Source organism: Lichenostomus cassidix, chromosome 7 (genome assembly GCF_008360975.1).
Source record: "Lichenostomus cassidix isolate B80296 chromosome 7, HeHo_3.0, whole genome shotgun sequence".
NCBI classification, from domain to species: Eukaryota; Metazoa; Chordata; class Aves; order Passeriformes; family Meliphagidae; genus Lichenostomus; species Lichenostomus cassidix.
The window spans coordinates 31,613,141-31,631,457 of NC_139488.1; the positions used below are offsets into that span (position 1 = coordinate 31,613,141).

The following is an 18,317-nucleotide window of genomic DNA, read 5'->3' on the forward strand; positions in this document are numbered from 1 at the left end:
TGCAGCTTCTTTGAGGCCAACTGATTTCAGTACATTAATCATGTTTTTTAAAACCAGTTTGAGGCCTGAAATCAATTGGAATGCACAATAACCTACTGTTGCAGTAGTACTTCTTACACAAATGCAGCAAATGAGTCAGACTACAACTAACAGCTACAGAGCAGAGACATCTCAAGAATAAACCACAGACCTTCTCCAACAATAAAGATCATTTATTATAAGAATATCAGAGCAGAAGTACAAATATAGCAATAAGCATCTGGTAGCAAGAAAATGTGGGAAAGAGGACAGGAATAAAAGTGGTCCTTGCCAACTCCTGCAAACAAATATAATATTTCTCAGCAAATCAACTTAAATTTTAGTAGAATTGCATAAATAGAGAAATGTTAATTATGCCAGTTCAGACACACAGAAAATAAGGTGAGAATAGGTAAGATCCTGTAGCACTGTTCTTTAGCATAGGTGAACTATCTGGACTCCACTTTCTTTCAGGATAACTAGCAAAAATGAAGAAATTCAGAGTGATTTACAAATGGCTCTGACAAACAGAAGCTGAATAGCAAATAAAAAACCCCCAACTTTAAAAATATGTCTACCACAGGAACACTTTTTCCACAGAACTAGATTTCTTCATTAGAGTGAACTGTAGCCACTTGAACATTGATGACTTTATCTGCTGACAAGTAAGAAATTGGTCTGGTTTTGCACTCATTTTCAGACTGCACTCAAAATCTTTGGTGCTATACAGTATCTCCTGTTTTCACGTCTATTAACCTCCACTTTATACTTAGAAGTTGATGACTTTTAAATATTTATAGAAACTCATTGTTTTGTAGCTGGTAAATGATGGGAAGTACAAAGTAGCTGCCGTCAATTTACCCATAATCTCTCTGCTAAGAGGGGTTAAGTGACCAACACAGTTTTATGCTCCTCATTTCTGCAGTACCAATACAAACAGAGCCACAGAAACACCCCTATGTTTGAAAGCTGGATATCTCTAGTGGCATTTTGCTAGTAAGTATTCCCTCTCTTCTCCTGCCCAGTGATGAAATTGCTTTGTCATAAGCAGTTGGGATTTTTTTCCTGTACTTGCAATACATCCATTTTTCAGCCTTTAAAATGCAACCAGACACATCACAGATTGAGATCAATCAAGTGCACTAAACTGGTTTAAAGCTCCAGTAGAGTTATCTGAATGTGTAAAGTCCTCTGTGATCATACAGTCAGTGACATGAATCACTGCTTGGATCCACACTGCTCATACTCACATTCCTGAAGTGCTACAGCTTTTAAAATGCTAATTGATGCCAATTAATTAACATTATTGACACTCACACTTGATAGCATTTTGACATGGCACACAAGATTGAGTTTATGATACAGGTAGAAATTAATAAAACTAATGTAAGTGGAAATGGAGGATATTCAAATTATTTTATGACATAATGCATTTTAAAGCATTCATCTGTGTAGCTTTCACAGTTTTAAAATAAGAATGACACCTGCTTAATGTAGTTACAAAAGATAAGAAGTCCAAATTTTTTTCACTAGATTCTAGGGCAAAGAAAACCAGCTTATATTACTGGGAGCAAAACCATCAAATGTTTCCAGTTTACAATCACAACAATTAGATTTGAAGTACAAAGAACTTCCCCAACTTTATAACCCACATCACACAGAACTTACAAGATATCTAATAGTTAGTTGCACTAAGCTGCTAAAAAGCAATACTTTACATAATCTTAAAAATATGCAGCCTCTATTTAAAACAAACTTCAGTATGTTCTATATTACTGCAATCAGACAAGCTGCCAACATGGACATGAAGGTTCCATGCTGTCAAAGCAGAAGAAACAGATCTTCAGCTACATTGAAGGGACAAATATGTATTTTTGTTTCACATATTTTGACTGCAAGAAGACAGACTTCTTGTTCTCTGAAGTTCAATTAGTCATTTCCTCTCAACTGGTAGTTACCCAATCTGAGCTTCATCATTCATATCCCATCTGTTCATATGACACCTTAATAATAGCTCTCTCCAAGAATATAAATCGGAGCTATGATACGCAGATTCATATCCTGTTATAAGCTCAGCCCACATGGTCAAAAGTTTCAGAAAAGCATGGAAAAAAAATTATTTGAGATGTCTCAGTTGCACTTACTCTCAGCAGCAAAGTCCAACCATGCAAAAAGCACCAGTCAGTGGCAAATTCTTTCAGATTCTTTCCCATCTAATCTTTATATGTTTCCCTTCTTAGAGCGAATCCTGTGGCTTGTGTTTGAATCTCTGTCCATTCATCAAGGAAATCTGCTATTTCTTCCTAGCAGAAAGCAGTAGAATCTCATTGGGATGCACTGCACATGCTGCTAAAACCTTCCTACTATTCATAACCCTTTTGCAGTGAAGGGTGAGCAATGGCCTTTGGACACAGTAGGATCTTTCATCAATAGAAGGCAACCATAGCATGGGCCTCCTCTAGGCTTTAACAGCCCTGGCATTTTGAGGTGTATTAGGCTTGAAAATAAAACTACATTTTCCTTTAACAAGCAAACAGAAAGAGCTTTGTGTGAGGATGTACCCTGGTGGGTGAACACACCTGCAGAGAGCAAGGTCTGCTGAGCTGCTTCACCTCAGCTGCACACAGGTCCAGAACCTTACTGCTGCTCACTAAAGAGAACAAATGCAAGCACCTGAGGTTGTACACAAACCCCAGCTTGCTTCTGGATGTAGAGAATCCCACAGCTGAAGGGACTCACAAAGCTGGGTGAGTCAGAGCCCCAGAAACCAGACCTTCAGCACTATCAGAATAGGCTTGAAAAGGTATCAAGCACCAAGCAAAGGTGCATTTACATGTTCTTACTACAGCAAACCTTGGAGAGAAACCTGAAGTAAGCGAAAAACAGGTGAAGGAACTAAGAAAAGAAACTCAAAACCGAGCCCTCTGGAAGCATTGCTTCTAAAAGGACAGAAAGAATCATTTTTCAAACCTCAAAAAACACAGAGTTCCTGGCTGTGTTGATGTCAAGAAGATTGGAATCAACTTTGCAAAGCAGAAGGACAAGCAGATCTTTAAAATTTTATGCAGATGAGTTCAGTGGAGGAACAGAAGGAAACTGAGGCTAAGCTCATGTGGCATATGTCAGAGCCACACAAAAATAGTCTGCATCAGAAGGAGGTTAATGCTAACACAGTTCAATAAAATTCGTTTCAGGGAAGAACAAACAATTAAATGAAAATAATTTCTATTTCTTTGTCTGGGTTACATTCAGGTCACCCCTTTTGAAATGTCAGCACTACTAACCATGCAAACAATAGAGCTGAAGTTTCTTATATTAATTATGGCTACTGCAGCAAGGTATTTTTGTAAAGAGAAAGAATTTAATTTTAAACTTTGCTCTTGAAGGAATATTGATTAACAACACACTGGAATTAAGGTCTGTACAACCAAGGATCCTACCAAGTCAAACAGCTGGTGTTAGAGGTTTCTTGTAACTATAGAAGTACTTGCAATAATATCCTCTCTAGAGAGTTGTGCTTCCTCACATGGTAGACTACAAACTAAAGGTGTGCAGCAATCCAATACATCTGTTGCTTGCTTGTAGGGATAATTTAACTTCTTCATTGATTTTCAGCAGCTATTTATCCAGTAAAAAACACTTAGAATTGCAGGTAGCTTTTTCAGAACAAATTCCTTCCCTTTCAAATGCGTTTTCCAAGGCAAACAGTCAAAGCGGTAGCACCTCATTTTTTAAAACACTGAATAATTTTGTTACTACTCAAGCAAATTAAAGCTGTTTTTTGTTAATGCAGGCTTTGGAACATGTTGTACAGAGGAAGCTCGAGTCTTTCTTTCACTGGTGTGGGTGTCCTGATATTCTTGGGATTCTCACCTACTCATGTGAGTCAGTTTTATATAACGCTACAACATATAATTTACCTCCTACTCACAAGCCAACACTTCAGCACTAACATCTTAACCAAGGGTTATTTAAGGAATCTGAACTTAGAACATTTTTATATAAAACTGCGCAAGCAACCGTTACATTTGTGTGTCAGTAATCACAGCACGCAGTCCTAAAACTAGAACAAAGAGAGCTGACTCCCTTGCAAAAATAATCAAGGGTGTTTCACCAAAAATAGGGCTCCAGAAGATGGAAGATAGAGCTCATCCCTGCTCCTGAACTACACTAGGTATTTTAAAAAAACCCTAAAAAATAAAACCCCAACCTTTGATCCAGCATAAGATGCACTAAATCGCCACATCTGCGTAGTTAATGATGCTGAAAAGGAGTGTAGAGGAGAACGGTTGTGATGTCTTATGCTTTTCTCCAACACTCTTCAACATGTGACTGAAAAACCCACCTAAAATGTTTTATTAATATTTGAAAGTGCTCAGGCCACATATTCTGGTATTTTAGCTTTGGCAAAGATGTGTGGAATAACACATAACAAAGTGGTCAAGTTGAAGGTTACGATCAGACACATCAACAGGTTTTTAGAGAATACCAATGGAACTCCTAACTGAGAAAAACCTCCAGCCAAGAGCACACCCAACAGTGATAGTGAAAACTCTTTACCTGTTCAGTCACGGGCTTCAGAGGCAAATGGGTTCACCAGCCTGACTCAATGCAAGAAGACAGAATAACATGAACTAGTTTCAATCTAGGCTGCAAATGTTAACCCTGAGTTAACTGACATGTCTGAAATACCTATGAGCAACAGCAGGTCTTCCTTGGTAGGCAGTCTAATGGCTTTCAATGAAATTTAGATACTTATCACTACTTTCCCGAAAAATTCTGCATTCCCTGGTGATCTGGAGTAGTTTGCTCTTGTGCCTATGTTCTTCCAACTTGCATGAAGTCAGTCACAGTGTGACTCATACTTGTTTAAGACCTTACATCTATTCACTCTCATTAAAGCAACTTGTCTCACACTCAGAACTGCTCCCTCCTATTTATCCTCTCCCCGTTGCTTGTGCTTAAATACACCAACTTCTCATCATGGATCCCCACACTGCAAACTTTCCCTGCACACAGCTAACACCAATTCATTTCCTATTTCCCCTCCTTCTAGCACTGTTGACAACCTATTACCTGCAGTCTTAATCTCTCTTGGTTCTCCTCTTCCATTCTAATGAATTGTGCCCTGCATTTCTAAAATCTATATTTTCTTCTCTATTCCTGCTACAAATCCACATTTAAACCCAGGTAAACTCTCATATTACTGCTACTGGGGTTTTTTCTGTTCTTAAGTCTTCCTTTTTTCTTTTTCACCCCGCATAGTTCCTCTCCTGGATTATATCCTACATTCACTTACTGACAATGCATTTTTTTGTTCTATTTGAATTGCTTCCCAGCTCCTCCAGCATCACTTCCAAACAAGCTTCCCTGGCTATGAAAGCTCTGCAGAATTTGGCTCAATCTCTCATTCATACTTCCTGCATCTGAACCTCATTCTGTGAGCTAGCATCTTCATTTATTCATCTCTCTCTTCCTTGGCACTTCTCAAATGTGAAATGTACTCTGAATCATTACAAACCAACATCTTAAAAAAAAAATGAAACCTTTCTTCAACTTTCCGAGAGAGCTGAAATGTATTAACTGTTTGATCCTCTCCATATTCACTAAATAGCCAGCCCATTCCTTTTCCCCAGAGATTACTTCTGTGCTTTGTTCTCTTAAGACTAGAAACAACTGCTCACCTGTTATAATGCAGGTTTAAGGACCCCCATTTATTCACAAAATGGTAATAATTCTATACATCTGAGTTGCTGAATATATTGAAATAAAAGATTTCTTTCTTACTCTAGCAAAAGACTCAAGCCTTGTTTCAAACAGCTCTTTCAGGCTATCTAACCACAAGCTACTGAGACTAGAGACAGAAATCACAAAAAAAGTTACAATTATTTTTGTTCCAGTCTGATCTCTGATCCAAAGATCTACAAATAATGGAGATATTTGTTGATGGCACTTGATCCTGCAAACCACCAAGTGCACATTAAAATAAAAATGAAACATTTAAAGAAATATTCCTAGACATGATTAAAAAAAAAACCCAAATGCGAAGGTGTGAAGGTAATTTCTTTTTCTAGCATGTAAATTCAAGTAATTTGGCTTTTACTGAAGTCAGTATGACAAAACCAGAGAGAATAAGTAGATTTCCCATAAGAGAGCATGATTAACTTCATCTTGTCTGTTTGCAAAATTCTCATCTTCATGTAGAACTCTGAACTCTCCATCTTGAGTTCAAATTGGTCATGAGTTGAGTTTGATTACAAGAACTCTAATGAACTCCAGACTCACAGCAATGATACTACAAAACCTGGAGTCATTAAAGGATATTCTGTTTGGTGCTTACACCAGTTCCACATCCTTATTTGCAACATCTAAGAATGACAGACAGTCACTGTTCTGTGTTTACAAAGAAATAGCCAGAATGCTCACTGAACTTTTCAGCAACTTGCTAAGCACAAAATGGCCCAATATGAATAAAACCTGAAGAAAAATTCTTACAGATGTTCTTGATACTGATAATTATCTGTATAAATACTTATATCAGCATAAATACTGATAATACAATAATAATTACCAAACAACTATAGCTCCATAAAATATGAACTCTTCATGTCAAGTATTTCTGTTACAATTTTTCTTCCTTTAGAAATTAATGGCCAATGTTTTCACTGTGTAAATGAAATGATGTACTTCTTGTTTAAGTTAAACTAAGATATTCAGTAAACTAAGATTGTGGTGTGTGAAGATTTATAACAGAGATGAAAACAGTAAAGTAAAATTCAACGGAAAATAACTATGCCTTATCTTCCAGAAGAGAAATACTAAGAAATAATACTGGGGAAAATTCAACAGTAGCCTGTAAAATATTTTTGTATGTGTTCCTTTAAACCATGCAGCTGATTCTGAAATTTAAAAAAAAAAAAAATTCGACAATGGTAAAAAGCTTTTGGTTTTGCATTTAATCACAACATCGACTTGCAGAAACCTATGGCCTTTTAAACAAAGGACAGAAAAATTAGATATAGACAGTAAGAGATATGTGGATATACAACTATGCTTAGTGCTTCAAAATGGAATGGAAAGACAGATCTATTTTCTTATTCATGGCTACCATCAAAGATAAGTAATTGAAGAATAGAAATACACTGAAAGAACAAATCAATCAGGAATCACGGATCAAAAATAGCAAAGATAAAAGCAAAATAAAACAAAAGTTCTGGTAATTTAAAAAGGCAATACAAGACAGAAAGCAACAATTTTGCTTTGAAGGAGAAAGAAAGAAAGGAGAAAGGAGAAAGAAAGATTAATAGACAACATAAAACCCAGAAGCAAACTCAGTAATAACAACAAAAAAAGGAGTGAAAGTGAAAAATAGTTATAGAAAAGTGTGAGACAAAAGGGTCTACTACTCTAGCACAAACTAAAATGTGCATGGAAGTACATGGACTGAACATATTTTCTCTTATTCTATCAGCTCCCAAAATCTTTCCTTAGACACCCAACTCAAATGGAAATTACATCTTTCATACCACTGGAAGGATAATACATCCTAGAAAGTTAAAGACGTTTGTGTAGAAATTTGCCTGAGAATTTAAATAGGACTTATATAAAAAATTCTTTGCCCTACAAAGGGCTGTGCCTAGGAATTCTAAACATTTCTATTTGCTTCCTGCCCAAAAGCTGTCATTTCTGTGTTCCAACTACTAAAACCTCATCAGACTGTATATCCTGTGCCGTTCCAGTGAAGAACCTTTCAGCTGTGTTCATCAACTTCAAGGAAATTTTGATTTGAACCTTTGGTTTTTTGGTTTACTTTGAGGGTGGGAGAGGGGAATTAATTTCTACAAAGACTGATAATCTTTGAAGTAAAATTCTATTTTAATGAACAAAGAATTAACTATGTGTTCTTCCTGTGTAGTTTGCTAGAGATCAGAGACATAGTCAATGGGAAAAAGTACTATTTTGAAGTGCAGGCAACTGATTCAGTATTATAACAGAGGACATTCACACTCCATTCTCTAATGATTTCACTGCCACAATGGCTCTCTGTAGCCTATTATCCAAAAAATATTAAACACTATACAACCTTTCCTTACTCTAGAAAGGGACTGTCTAACAAAACCATTACCCTTTCATTAAAACCAATAGCTCTTGAAGGCAGATGTGAACTCTGCATATCCTGATATTGCCATCCATGGTCATTTACTTTTTTACTGTGTCTAACAACATTAAGCCAGCATGTATGGGAAAACAAAAATCACATGCTCCTGAATATATGTTAATGTATTACCTCTCAAACTTATAGAGGAAACAAGAGCACCCCAGTAAAACAGTCTGAGATACAATTACAATGGAAAAGCTTGTTTCATGGGTGGTAAATATCTCCAAGTCCTCTTTTGCATCCAGCTTAAACAAACTGCTCTGCCAACACACCTAGAAAGAAATATATCTTTGTGTCTGAAGGCATCTTTTACAGATACCATCTGCAAGACAAGCAATGCTAAATAATGATGTTTGCAAATCACACGCTGACAGATTTTATTACAAAGCTCAATAATGCATTTAGTGGTATCCAGTAGCATGAGAGCTAAATTTCAAACAACAGCATGCCTCTTTTACAGCATATTCAGGTGAACAAATTGCTTGTGTTACTAGACAGACATCACACACTTTTGTGAAGTGAGGATATATTACAAGAATACATGGTAAGAAGAATTGTGACTTTCCTAGTATGACATTAGTGAACAGCAGCAGTAAAAATTAGTAATATTCAATGAGAGATGTGAGCTCAAATGAGATTAAATACAAACCTTATCAGTACTATTGAGTCATTTGCCCATACATCTCTGCAGCTCAGATATATTACCCAGGTTTCCACCACTTTTTCCAGAGTACTGTGTTTTAACACTGCCACCTCTTCACTAAAACCTTGTGACCCCTCAGTTCTACCCTGAGTTCCTAGGAAATGGGGATTTGTCCCCATCTGCCCAAACCATGACTAATAAGCAGCAGAGAGCAGAGAATTGCTCACCCCCACCTCCCAACAGCACACACACATCTGACCCCAACAACCCTCAGTATTTCCCAAGCCTATTGCTAACAGGTCATGCTCATGGAAGGGACAAGTCTGTTGGTTTTTATTTAAGCAGCAGTTTGAAGCGTGCACACACACACACACACACACACACACATACACAAAAAAAAAATTATTGCTTTTTTAAAAGTTACTTATACCTTCACTGAAAGAAAATCATAAAAATAAAACAGTCTTCACAGACATAATTTGTGTGCACCTACCTTTTGTGCACATTAATGTCTGAGGCTACAAATAAAGACTATACATTGTATCCATCCCTCGGCAGCCATTCCAAAGTGCATTTCTGAAGAATAATCTCTAGTAAGGAGTAAGCACCCAGTCAGTAATTTACCTTTAAAGCATGTTTGTGAGATAAAAGGTATCTTAGCTTAAGTTGAACCATAGCTGTCTTGTTGGCTGTAGAGTTGTCATTTCCTAGAAAAGTGTTAGGCAGTCTCTGTTAAAGGAGGTAATGCCTTTGGAGCATCTACTGGAAAAGCCTTTGATTCAGTTACTAACAAATCACAAGTACAGAACCCAACAGCATATTTATTTTATGCTTTGGGAACAGACAAGGGAATTAATAGCTGACTCCCAGCCTCTTCCATGCAAAAATAAGAGTTTGTTCTAATAATAAGTCCCTTTCCATGCTGGGAGCTTGTCTAATCTAAGATGATATTAATTGAATCTCTTCAGCCAACGACAGAGCACTTGCTCTACGCCAGTTTCCTACCACTACAGCAAAGCATGGATTAAGTGATGACTGTGAAGACTGCATAGCCTGGAGGAAGAAGAAAGATGAGCAGAGATGCACATATTGCTCACTTCAAGTCCTATGCTTATATATTTTTAAAACTAGAAAAGACACTTCTACAGGAAAGCACCAGACCCTGTTGAAATATACCAGTGGGAATACTGAGAGATGGTTTAAATTATTATGGAGTACACAAAAGGGAAAGACTTGTGTGAGGCAACTGCTGGCAAACTAATAAGAAAATTCAGCTAGAAGCACCAGAGGCTCTTGTTCTCTGTTTTGGGACAGAAGAGAAATAGATCTGCATGAGCAAGGGACAGATTTAAAAAACACTCTTTGGGAAAGTTTGACTTAACACATTTTACTTTAGATAGATGCTGGCTGATAGTGTGCACACAATTCCTCAGTTTGACCCAGCTTACACACAGAATTTGCTGTGCCAAGGAATGACATTTCTTGCAATCATGATGAACATTTCTTCATGTGCATGCTGCATAAAAACCATCAGTGCTGTGTTATGCAGAACTCTTCTTAGTGGAAGACCTAAAGAAAAAACCTAATATAAACCCATAACCCTAATGAAAATAATAAATTCCCTCCTAGATAGACTAGGTATTCCAAACCTTTTTGGATACTTCTTGCAGGCAATTGTTACTACTTAAACAAAAAGAAGAAACATCTGATAAAAATTTATCCAGTCCTACAGTTAAGCTGCTTACAAGGAACCTCTATACTATATAATAGAGATTATGCCACTTTCAAATGCATCCATTAGCCTACACTAATTAAATGTGTATAGTTACTTTAATTTTAATGACTTCTGTTATTTCACTATTTGGATACACAAATATACACCTCAATTGCATATTCAACAGCAGCCAAGGGCTTTGGATTTATTAAATTCAACTCTTAACATAGACTTTGCTGTTTATTCTACCAAAATCTTAGCTCTCCATTAAAATGATATCCATCCACTCTCAGTCTGTGCAGCAAGGAAGTGCCTGCTATGACTGGTGGTCACAGAGCAGTTAATGCCAATTCAGCATAAAGCATATCAAATCTCAGGCTCTCATGGGAATGGCTGGACTCATCTTTCTATTCTGCCACTGAAACTGGCAGTATAAAACAGATGGATTTTTCATTCCCTGAGACAGCAGTGCTAAAGGTTTTTGGCCAAAGGACTAGAACCAAAGCGAAAAAATTCAGAAGAAAATTTTAATGGAGTAAAAGTTCCATGTAATTGCAAGAACTGATGATAAATACTTCCTTTCCAACTTTTCACCTTTAGAGGAAAAGATGCACATTTCTTCTGAGAATTATCACAAACATTAGAAAACAACCTCCTTAAGCCCTAAGCCTCTTATTTGGAGTGATACGCTGAAATAATCAGGAACTAATTTCATCTGTCTTTCCCACATAGGCTACACTAATTCCATTTGTGCCAGACCTCCCAAACATCATTCCTTTCCAAAACAACAGCACACAGTAGTTTCACAGCTTTTAAGTTCCAATTTCCCACATTTCCACAAATTTATAAATGTGGAAATAGCATTTCCCACCCTCCTTTTTGACCCTGTAACTCAGTAACAAGCTCTTACTCAGCAAAGTATTTCCAGCCTCTGCTGCATAAACCGTGTTTTTTGATTTCCCAGGTATTTAATTGCTGAATGCCTACTCCATCAGCTGCTGCACTGGCTAACTGAGCACTCTGCAAGGATTCTCCTGCTCTGCTGCTGCAGCTCAGTGAGCTCCAGAACACCCTGATTACACGCCAGAACTGTACCAAGTTTAAAATAGAAAACCATACAGATGCATCAGGCTCTGTTAGTCATTCCCTTAACAGCTCTACCACGCCATTAAGAACTAAAGAATCAAACGTGAATTAACTTATTTTAAGAATTCTCTATTAACATAACAAAAATGATGGTCCTACTGGTATCAACCTCCTTTATTTGATACTACAATTCTCTTTTGCATAATGTATCATTAAACTTCATCCTCTGTGGAAAAAAAAACCACAATTCATTTTAAATCATGTTACCTTATAGTTGATGCAAGATTTCTGTAACGTAACTCACCTAAAACTGCTGGTATTGAATAACTTTTGTAAAAATTAATTGATGTTTACCTAAAGTAATTATTTTTAGCTTGTGATTCAGTAAGTTGAATACAGTAATTTTACCTGCCATTTCTCTGAAGTGCAAATATGATGCCTTTTTCCTGAAAAGGAAGCAGCTTCTTTCTCAGTCTTTCAGGTAAGAAGGACAGCTTAGCATCAGCATCCCCTAAATGAGAAGCTTCAGGTGTAGGTGTTTCCTGGAGACCACTGGCCATGCTGAACCTGAGAGAAGAGAAAGAAGATGTCTTACCTACAAGGCAGAATACAGAGTAAAGTTTCGTGGAACAATACTGATCACTTCATCTTGAAATAATCAATATCTACATAACTTTTCTTGAATTTTGAGAATTCTCTCTGGAAAGCATAGAACTGTGCAGTTGCTGGAGGAAGAGTCCCTCACCTCACTATCCATAAAATATTCTAACTGTTCCAGAATAAAGAGGTCAGCATGTGTCTCTTCCTTTATGCTATGAAATAATTATTTAGGCAAGTACCCTATTCATGAATGGAAGTTATTTGCCATTCCAGTCAAGCTTACTCATGGACATTGAAATATAAGTCTTTTAGTAAACATTTTTCAGAAGAGTTCTAGGAAAAAAAATAAGTTATTTAACCTTCTGATGATGGAACTAAAAGTCCTTTAAAATTTTTAATCCTAAAATTGTAATCAGAAAACCACGATCAGCAGCTTGCAACAGCTTCCTTCTACTGTCTTGGAGTACAGCTGAGGAGGCAGAACAGGCAGATGGATTCTGGTGAGACTAAATGCCACAGTGAAAGAACTGCACCTCTGTTCCTAAGGAATTCCACTTACGAAGCTCTGGCTACAAAACCTGACGTACACCATTCTGATGTGATGTGGAATCACTGACCCTGCTGCTCTGAATCTCTCACAGACAATATTGTCCTAAAATCAGGGAGATGCAAAGGGAAAGGGAAAGAACAGAGGACTAGAGAGCATAGCTAACATAAGTTATTGGGAATTTGTCACATCAGGGAAAAAAAAAGGAACTGTCAGTACTGTTGACAACAATGAGGAGAGGGAAAAGGAAGGGAACAGGACCTGAATGTTCTGGAAATCCACTAAACTGTTTTAGAATCTCAGAAAAATGAGGATTTTGGCAGATCTGTCACTGGCATTGCCAGTCAGACTAATGACATGCAGGCAGACAGAAAATGAATAAGTGCTTTTTTTGGTTCCAGGATGAATTACAGGCATGTCTATCAAGGTATGCATCAGGCATCCAGGGGAATGTAAAGCAAATGCTGTGGATGAGCTTCCAAGGCAAGTTCCATGACAATCCCACTGTGGAAGAATTGAACAGAGTAACTCTGGAACTTCCAGGCATTCCTTCTTGGGCCTCTACTACCACTTCCACTATGAAGGGGTGTTTAACCACAACCATTCTGACATGCCATTCTGCTGGGCAATGAGGGAAAAATAGTAAATTTACATTTAAAATACTGATCAACACTCAAAAATTGAGACACAAGCATTGTATATTGACCATGGCAATTCTGTCCCCCATTTTCATAAGCTGAATCTTTGGTATGTCTTTAAAGAAACAATATTCTTGTACCTTGGGCCTCTGGAACATTCAGCAGCAGATACAGGTGCTGTGATGAGTAACAGGCTCTTTAATGTATGTCCACCACGGAGCTTTGCTTAACAGAAGATGGAAAGCCCCTAGTTCACCCTGTGTGCCCAAAAGAAGCATTTCACAGAAAAAACCAAAAACAAACCATAAAGCTCCAGGAAATACATGCTTCAGCTCTCAGTTCAGCAAACAAAAATGTTTCAATTCTAGCTTTTGGGAAAGCAATCAAAATAATTTCCATTCTATCACAATATTTTCCACAGAGTATTTTTTTCCTTTCAAAGTTGATTAAGGTACTTCAAAAGACTGCTGGCAAACAAACAAACACTAAATATTTCTGTAGAGCCAAGCTTCAACAAGAATGCTGCAGGATTGGTGGGCCCAACAAACCTATTTAACACTTGGTTCTGAGATTCACCTCCAAAGAACATTTATGACTCATTTTCTGTGATAATTTTCCATTCTATAAATGCACAGATAATAATGTACTTCTGATCAGCTTGCTACATACCTTGTTGTGAGTGACAATATGAGAATGAAATGTTAACATAATTAACTTTCTGTTGAATGAGATCATGACAAGATCCTTTCACTGAAACACTGAATAGGAGCCATGCAGTTTCAGAAGCATAAATCTGAATTAGAGGAGGCACATGAATCATCAGTACATAGCAGCACTACCATGAAAAATGTTTCTGCATCAGTCATTAACAAGGCTAAAACTGACTTTGCAGATCTATCTTAGAAAGCAGCAAAAGAGAAAGCAATAACTACCAGATATGTCCAAGTTTTTGTTTAGTTTTTTTCTCTAGGTGAATAATTATACAAATGAATGGTGAATAATTACAGACTAAGTGAATAATTAAACAACTCCACATGTGGTGAAAAATGACTATTACAACAACATATACAATGACTGTGGCAGAGGTGGTCATTTATGTTTTGAGACAGATCAATTACATACACAGCATAGTAATGTCAAGAAATAAAAATAGTTTACTTCAAAAAAGAATTTAGTCAGTGTAGCAGAAAATCAGTTTGTATCTGTTGTTCTACTCACTGCAGATTTAGAAGATGTAAGACTAGTGCATGTATTCTCTAACTACAATTTTTCTTTTTTTTTTCCTGTGTCCTTAATGGGTTGTACTACAGATCACATTGACCTTCCCACATCTCTAGATCACAAGTTGTGGAGCTTAATTTTTTTCAGACAAAACAGACCTAAAAGGTTTTGTGTGGAGACGTAGCTTTTCATTCAGAGACTTCATTCAGCTGCACAAGTTTCATGAGTTAAAATAACCTGTAGAATATTTACTCAAGTGTTTTAAAGGAAATCAAGGATGAAATAGCTGAACTACTAAACCTGGTAACTATTCACCTAAAATTGCTTAAGTATCTCAGGCCTAGATAGTGGTAAAAGATCCCAGCTTTTAAAAGCAGGGATAAGGAAGATTCAGGGACCTACATACATCTTGATTCATTCACTGGGAATAAAAAAATAAGTAAAAACTTATGAAGTGCAGAACACATGAACACCAGGATGAATGTATTTATTTGGTGGGAGTCACCATGTGTTTTGTAAAGGTGATTCCCATTTTTCCAGTCTGATGAATTTTTTTTGAAGGTACTGTACAACAATGTAACTATAAACTATTTGATGCAGTCCAATTCTCACTATTTTTCAAAATGGAATTAAAACAGAATAAACTTTATTAACATATTCATACAGCAACAATAATTTCTGGGAAATATTTTGAGAAAGTCTCTCAAACTTTCAAGAAAACTGAGCTGCCACATAAAAAAAAATACAGTGAAACGTTTTTTAAAATTCAAGCAAGTAGGCAGTTCATACATGAGAGAAACAACATCAGCAATAATTCCAAGTAATCTGCTCCAACTTCTAGCATGTTCAATCAGTCACAAATGATCTGGAAAAGTAAGTAGCTACTGAGGGATAAGAACAGTGCAAATAACAGTAAAATAAAATTTGAAAAAATCCAACCTTGAATTTCTTAATAATCACTGCTACTGCTACATGCATTTCACTAAAGGCCCTTATCCTTCCAGAGGCAGCAACTAAGACCCAGTTTGTTGAGGCTATTACCCCTGGGGTTATTTCTTTATTGGAAAGTTGGGTGCAAGACTGATGACAAGTTCAAGGACAACTTTAAGTTTTCCAATAGCTGTTTGTCAACACAAGCTGATTACATAATATAAACCCACTGCTTATTTTTACAGGCCACTAAGTATAGCCTTTTAATGCAGCTCAGCAGCAGATGCCTAAGACAAATGAGTCTTTCCACTGAGGGTTTTGCTTCATAAATTTCCTCTTAATGACCTTAACTGCTCCATGACTGTGTATTCAATAAAACTTAATAGGGAATTCAAGAGTAAGAGTATCTTGGTTGATTGGTTAATCAGCTATTTCACAGAATCACAGAATTGTTTGTTGGAAGGGAGCTCTGGAGATCACCCCATCCAACTCCCCTGCCAAGGCAGGGTCACCTGGAGCAGGGGACACAGGAGCACATCCAGGTAGCTTTAGAATGTCTCAGAGAGAGAGAATCCACGACTACCCTGGACAGCTGTTCCACTGCTCTGCTATCTTCGCAAAGAAGTTCTTCCTCATGCTCAGGTGGAACTTGTGTTCTATTTCATGGCCACTGCTCCTCAGCCTGCTAATGGGCAGCACTGAAAAGAGACTGGCACATCCTCTCGGCACCTGCCTTTGAGATATTAATGTGCATTATTGAGATTCCCTCTCAGTGTTCCCCAGAGCAAACTGGCCCAGCTCCAGCAGTCTCTCCTCTAAGAGGGATGCTCCAGACCCCTCATCATCTCTGTGGACCCTCTCCGGTCGCTCCGTGTCTTTCTTGCACTGAGGAGCCACCAATGGGATTATAAAGAATTGAAAATCTACCCATCAGAACACAGCATTTTAAAGAACACCGCAGGAGAAAGCGATCGGAGCAGAGGACATCACACAGCTCTGCAGCGCAGAGCAGTTTTTCCACAGGCCGGGAGGTAAGCGCACATCTCCGTACCTCCCTGGGGGCAAGCGTTTTATTCTACTTACGCAAATCCCTGCAGCTGCACTCGCACAAGTACCTGATGCGACGAGCCAGCAGCGGCAAGAAGTGAAACCTGTCACAGACAGGGGCTGGGGACGAACAGGAATCAGCTGGTCCCCGGCAGGCGACAGACCCCGAGCGCTGCAGCCCGGGCAGCCCGCACGGCTCCGCGCTCGAACGGCCGCCGGGAAGTGACGCACGGCCAGGGTCACGGACGGGAAGCGCTTTTGGGCCCGGGGACCGCTTTTCCCTTCATTTTTTCTGTCCTCCCCGTCCTTCTCCTCCCTGGCCCCGCTTCCCCGGGAGCGAGTTGAAAATCATGCTCCCGCCCGGCCGTGCCTCGCAGCGGCCCCGGATCCGCTGGGAGCGGGCGGGCTGAGGGAGCCGGAGAGGCGGGAAGGGGAAGCGGGGCTGGGAACGGAGGGAGGCGAGGATGGCGCTGAGGGCCGGGCTGGACGGGGCAGTGCCCTCGGCTCTCGGCAGAGCGGTGAAAGCCGGGGCGAGAGGCCGGGAGAGCGAGAGGTTGTGCGGACAAGCCCTGACTGCAGCTCCCAGCCTGCCCCGCCACGGTGCGGGCGCCGTGCAGCTGCGGGAGCGCTGGCGCGGGCACACAGCGCGGCCGGGGTGCTGCTGCCCGGGATACACCACACGGCCGAGAGCAGGGGAGCGGCTCAGGCGCGGGGGAAGGGAGAGCGGCCGGGGCACGGAGCGGAGGCCGCCGGGACTGCGCGCTGCCACAGCCGCGGGATCGCTCCGTGTGCCCGCGGCCATGGGCTGCACGCAGCGGGCGGGACTTGGGGTGCCGGTGCGCCGCTCTTACTGGTGCTCACGGCTGTCTGTCAAGGCGGCCGCGCCCTCCGATTGGCCGTCGCCTTCCGGGCGGGCTCGCCTTCGCGTAAGCGCCGAGCGGCACCACTCCGCGGCAGCGCCGGGAGGAGGGAGCCGCGGCTCTTATTGGTCCGCTTGGCCGTCCATCATTAGCGATTGGCGCGGCCATTGGAGGCGGCGGCCCGGGGGCGGGGCGTCTCTCCCCGCCGCGGCAGCAGCAGGAGGAACCCGGGCGGCGCTCGGCGCTGGCTTCGGCGCCCCTCGTGTGTGACGAGCCGCCGCCCGCCGGGCGCGGTGTCCCGGCAAGGAGCGCGGCAAGGAGCCCGGGAAGGAGCGCTCCGCCCCGGTGAGGAGCCCGGGATGCCGCGGGGAAGGTGCTCCCGCGGGCGGGGGTCGCAGTGCGCTGAGGGAGGAGGGGGGGCCGCGGCCGCAGTGCGCAGAGCGGGGGCAGCGCTGAGGGAGGGGCGGCGCGGCCGGCGGTCCAGCCCGGCCGGGGGTCGCGGGCCGGCGGGGGGAGCCCGGCCCTTCCCCTTCCCCTGCCCTAATATAGCCAGCGCTGGCCGGAGCGGGACACAGGGCTCTTCAGCTATTATGGTTTCTTTTTTCTTTTTTTTAAATTTCTGCCGCATGTTGGATAATCCTGCGTGGGGGTATATCTACCATATTATAATATAAAGTGTAAGTAGACTCGAGAGCAAACTACGTCACAGGCTGGTTTTTACTGTGCTTTTTAAAAAACGTTTTTAAATGAGTTTTCGGCACTGAAGAAGGGTTTCACTTTATGAGGAAGACAGAACGAGGGAGGCAAAGAAGCGAGGAATAGCTGTTTCTTCCATGGGGTCTAAGAATTATTCAG

General features: G+C 40.3%; 1 protein-coding gene across 4 annotated transcripts in view; it reads right to left on the reverse strand.

The window, feature by feature from the left end:
• Positions 1-16,806, reverse strand: part of ZRANB3 (zinc finger RANBP2-type containing 3) — a 41,350-nt gene extending 24,544 nt beyond the window's left edge. Inside the window, exons 1-2 of one of the 4 annotated variants that reach the window (XM_085067089.1) lie at positions 16,671-16,806; positions 12,028-12,186 (exon numbers count right to left, since the gene is read on the reverse strand). In XM_085067089.1, coding sequence (XP_084923215.1) covers positions 12,028-12,179 — 152 coding nt within the window. In that variant the 5' untranslated portion in view covers positions 12,180-12,186; positions 16,671-16,806. Of the gene's footprint in view, positions 1-12,027; positions 12,187-13,544; positions 13,669-16,638 lie in introns of those variants that run through there. The other 3 variants (XM_085067088.1, XM_085067090.1, XM_085067091.1) reach the window with 3 other exon arrangements.
• Positions 16,807-18,317: the final 1,511 nt, after the last annotated feature.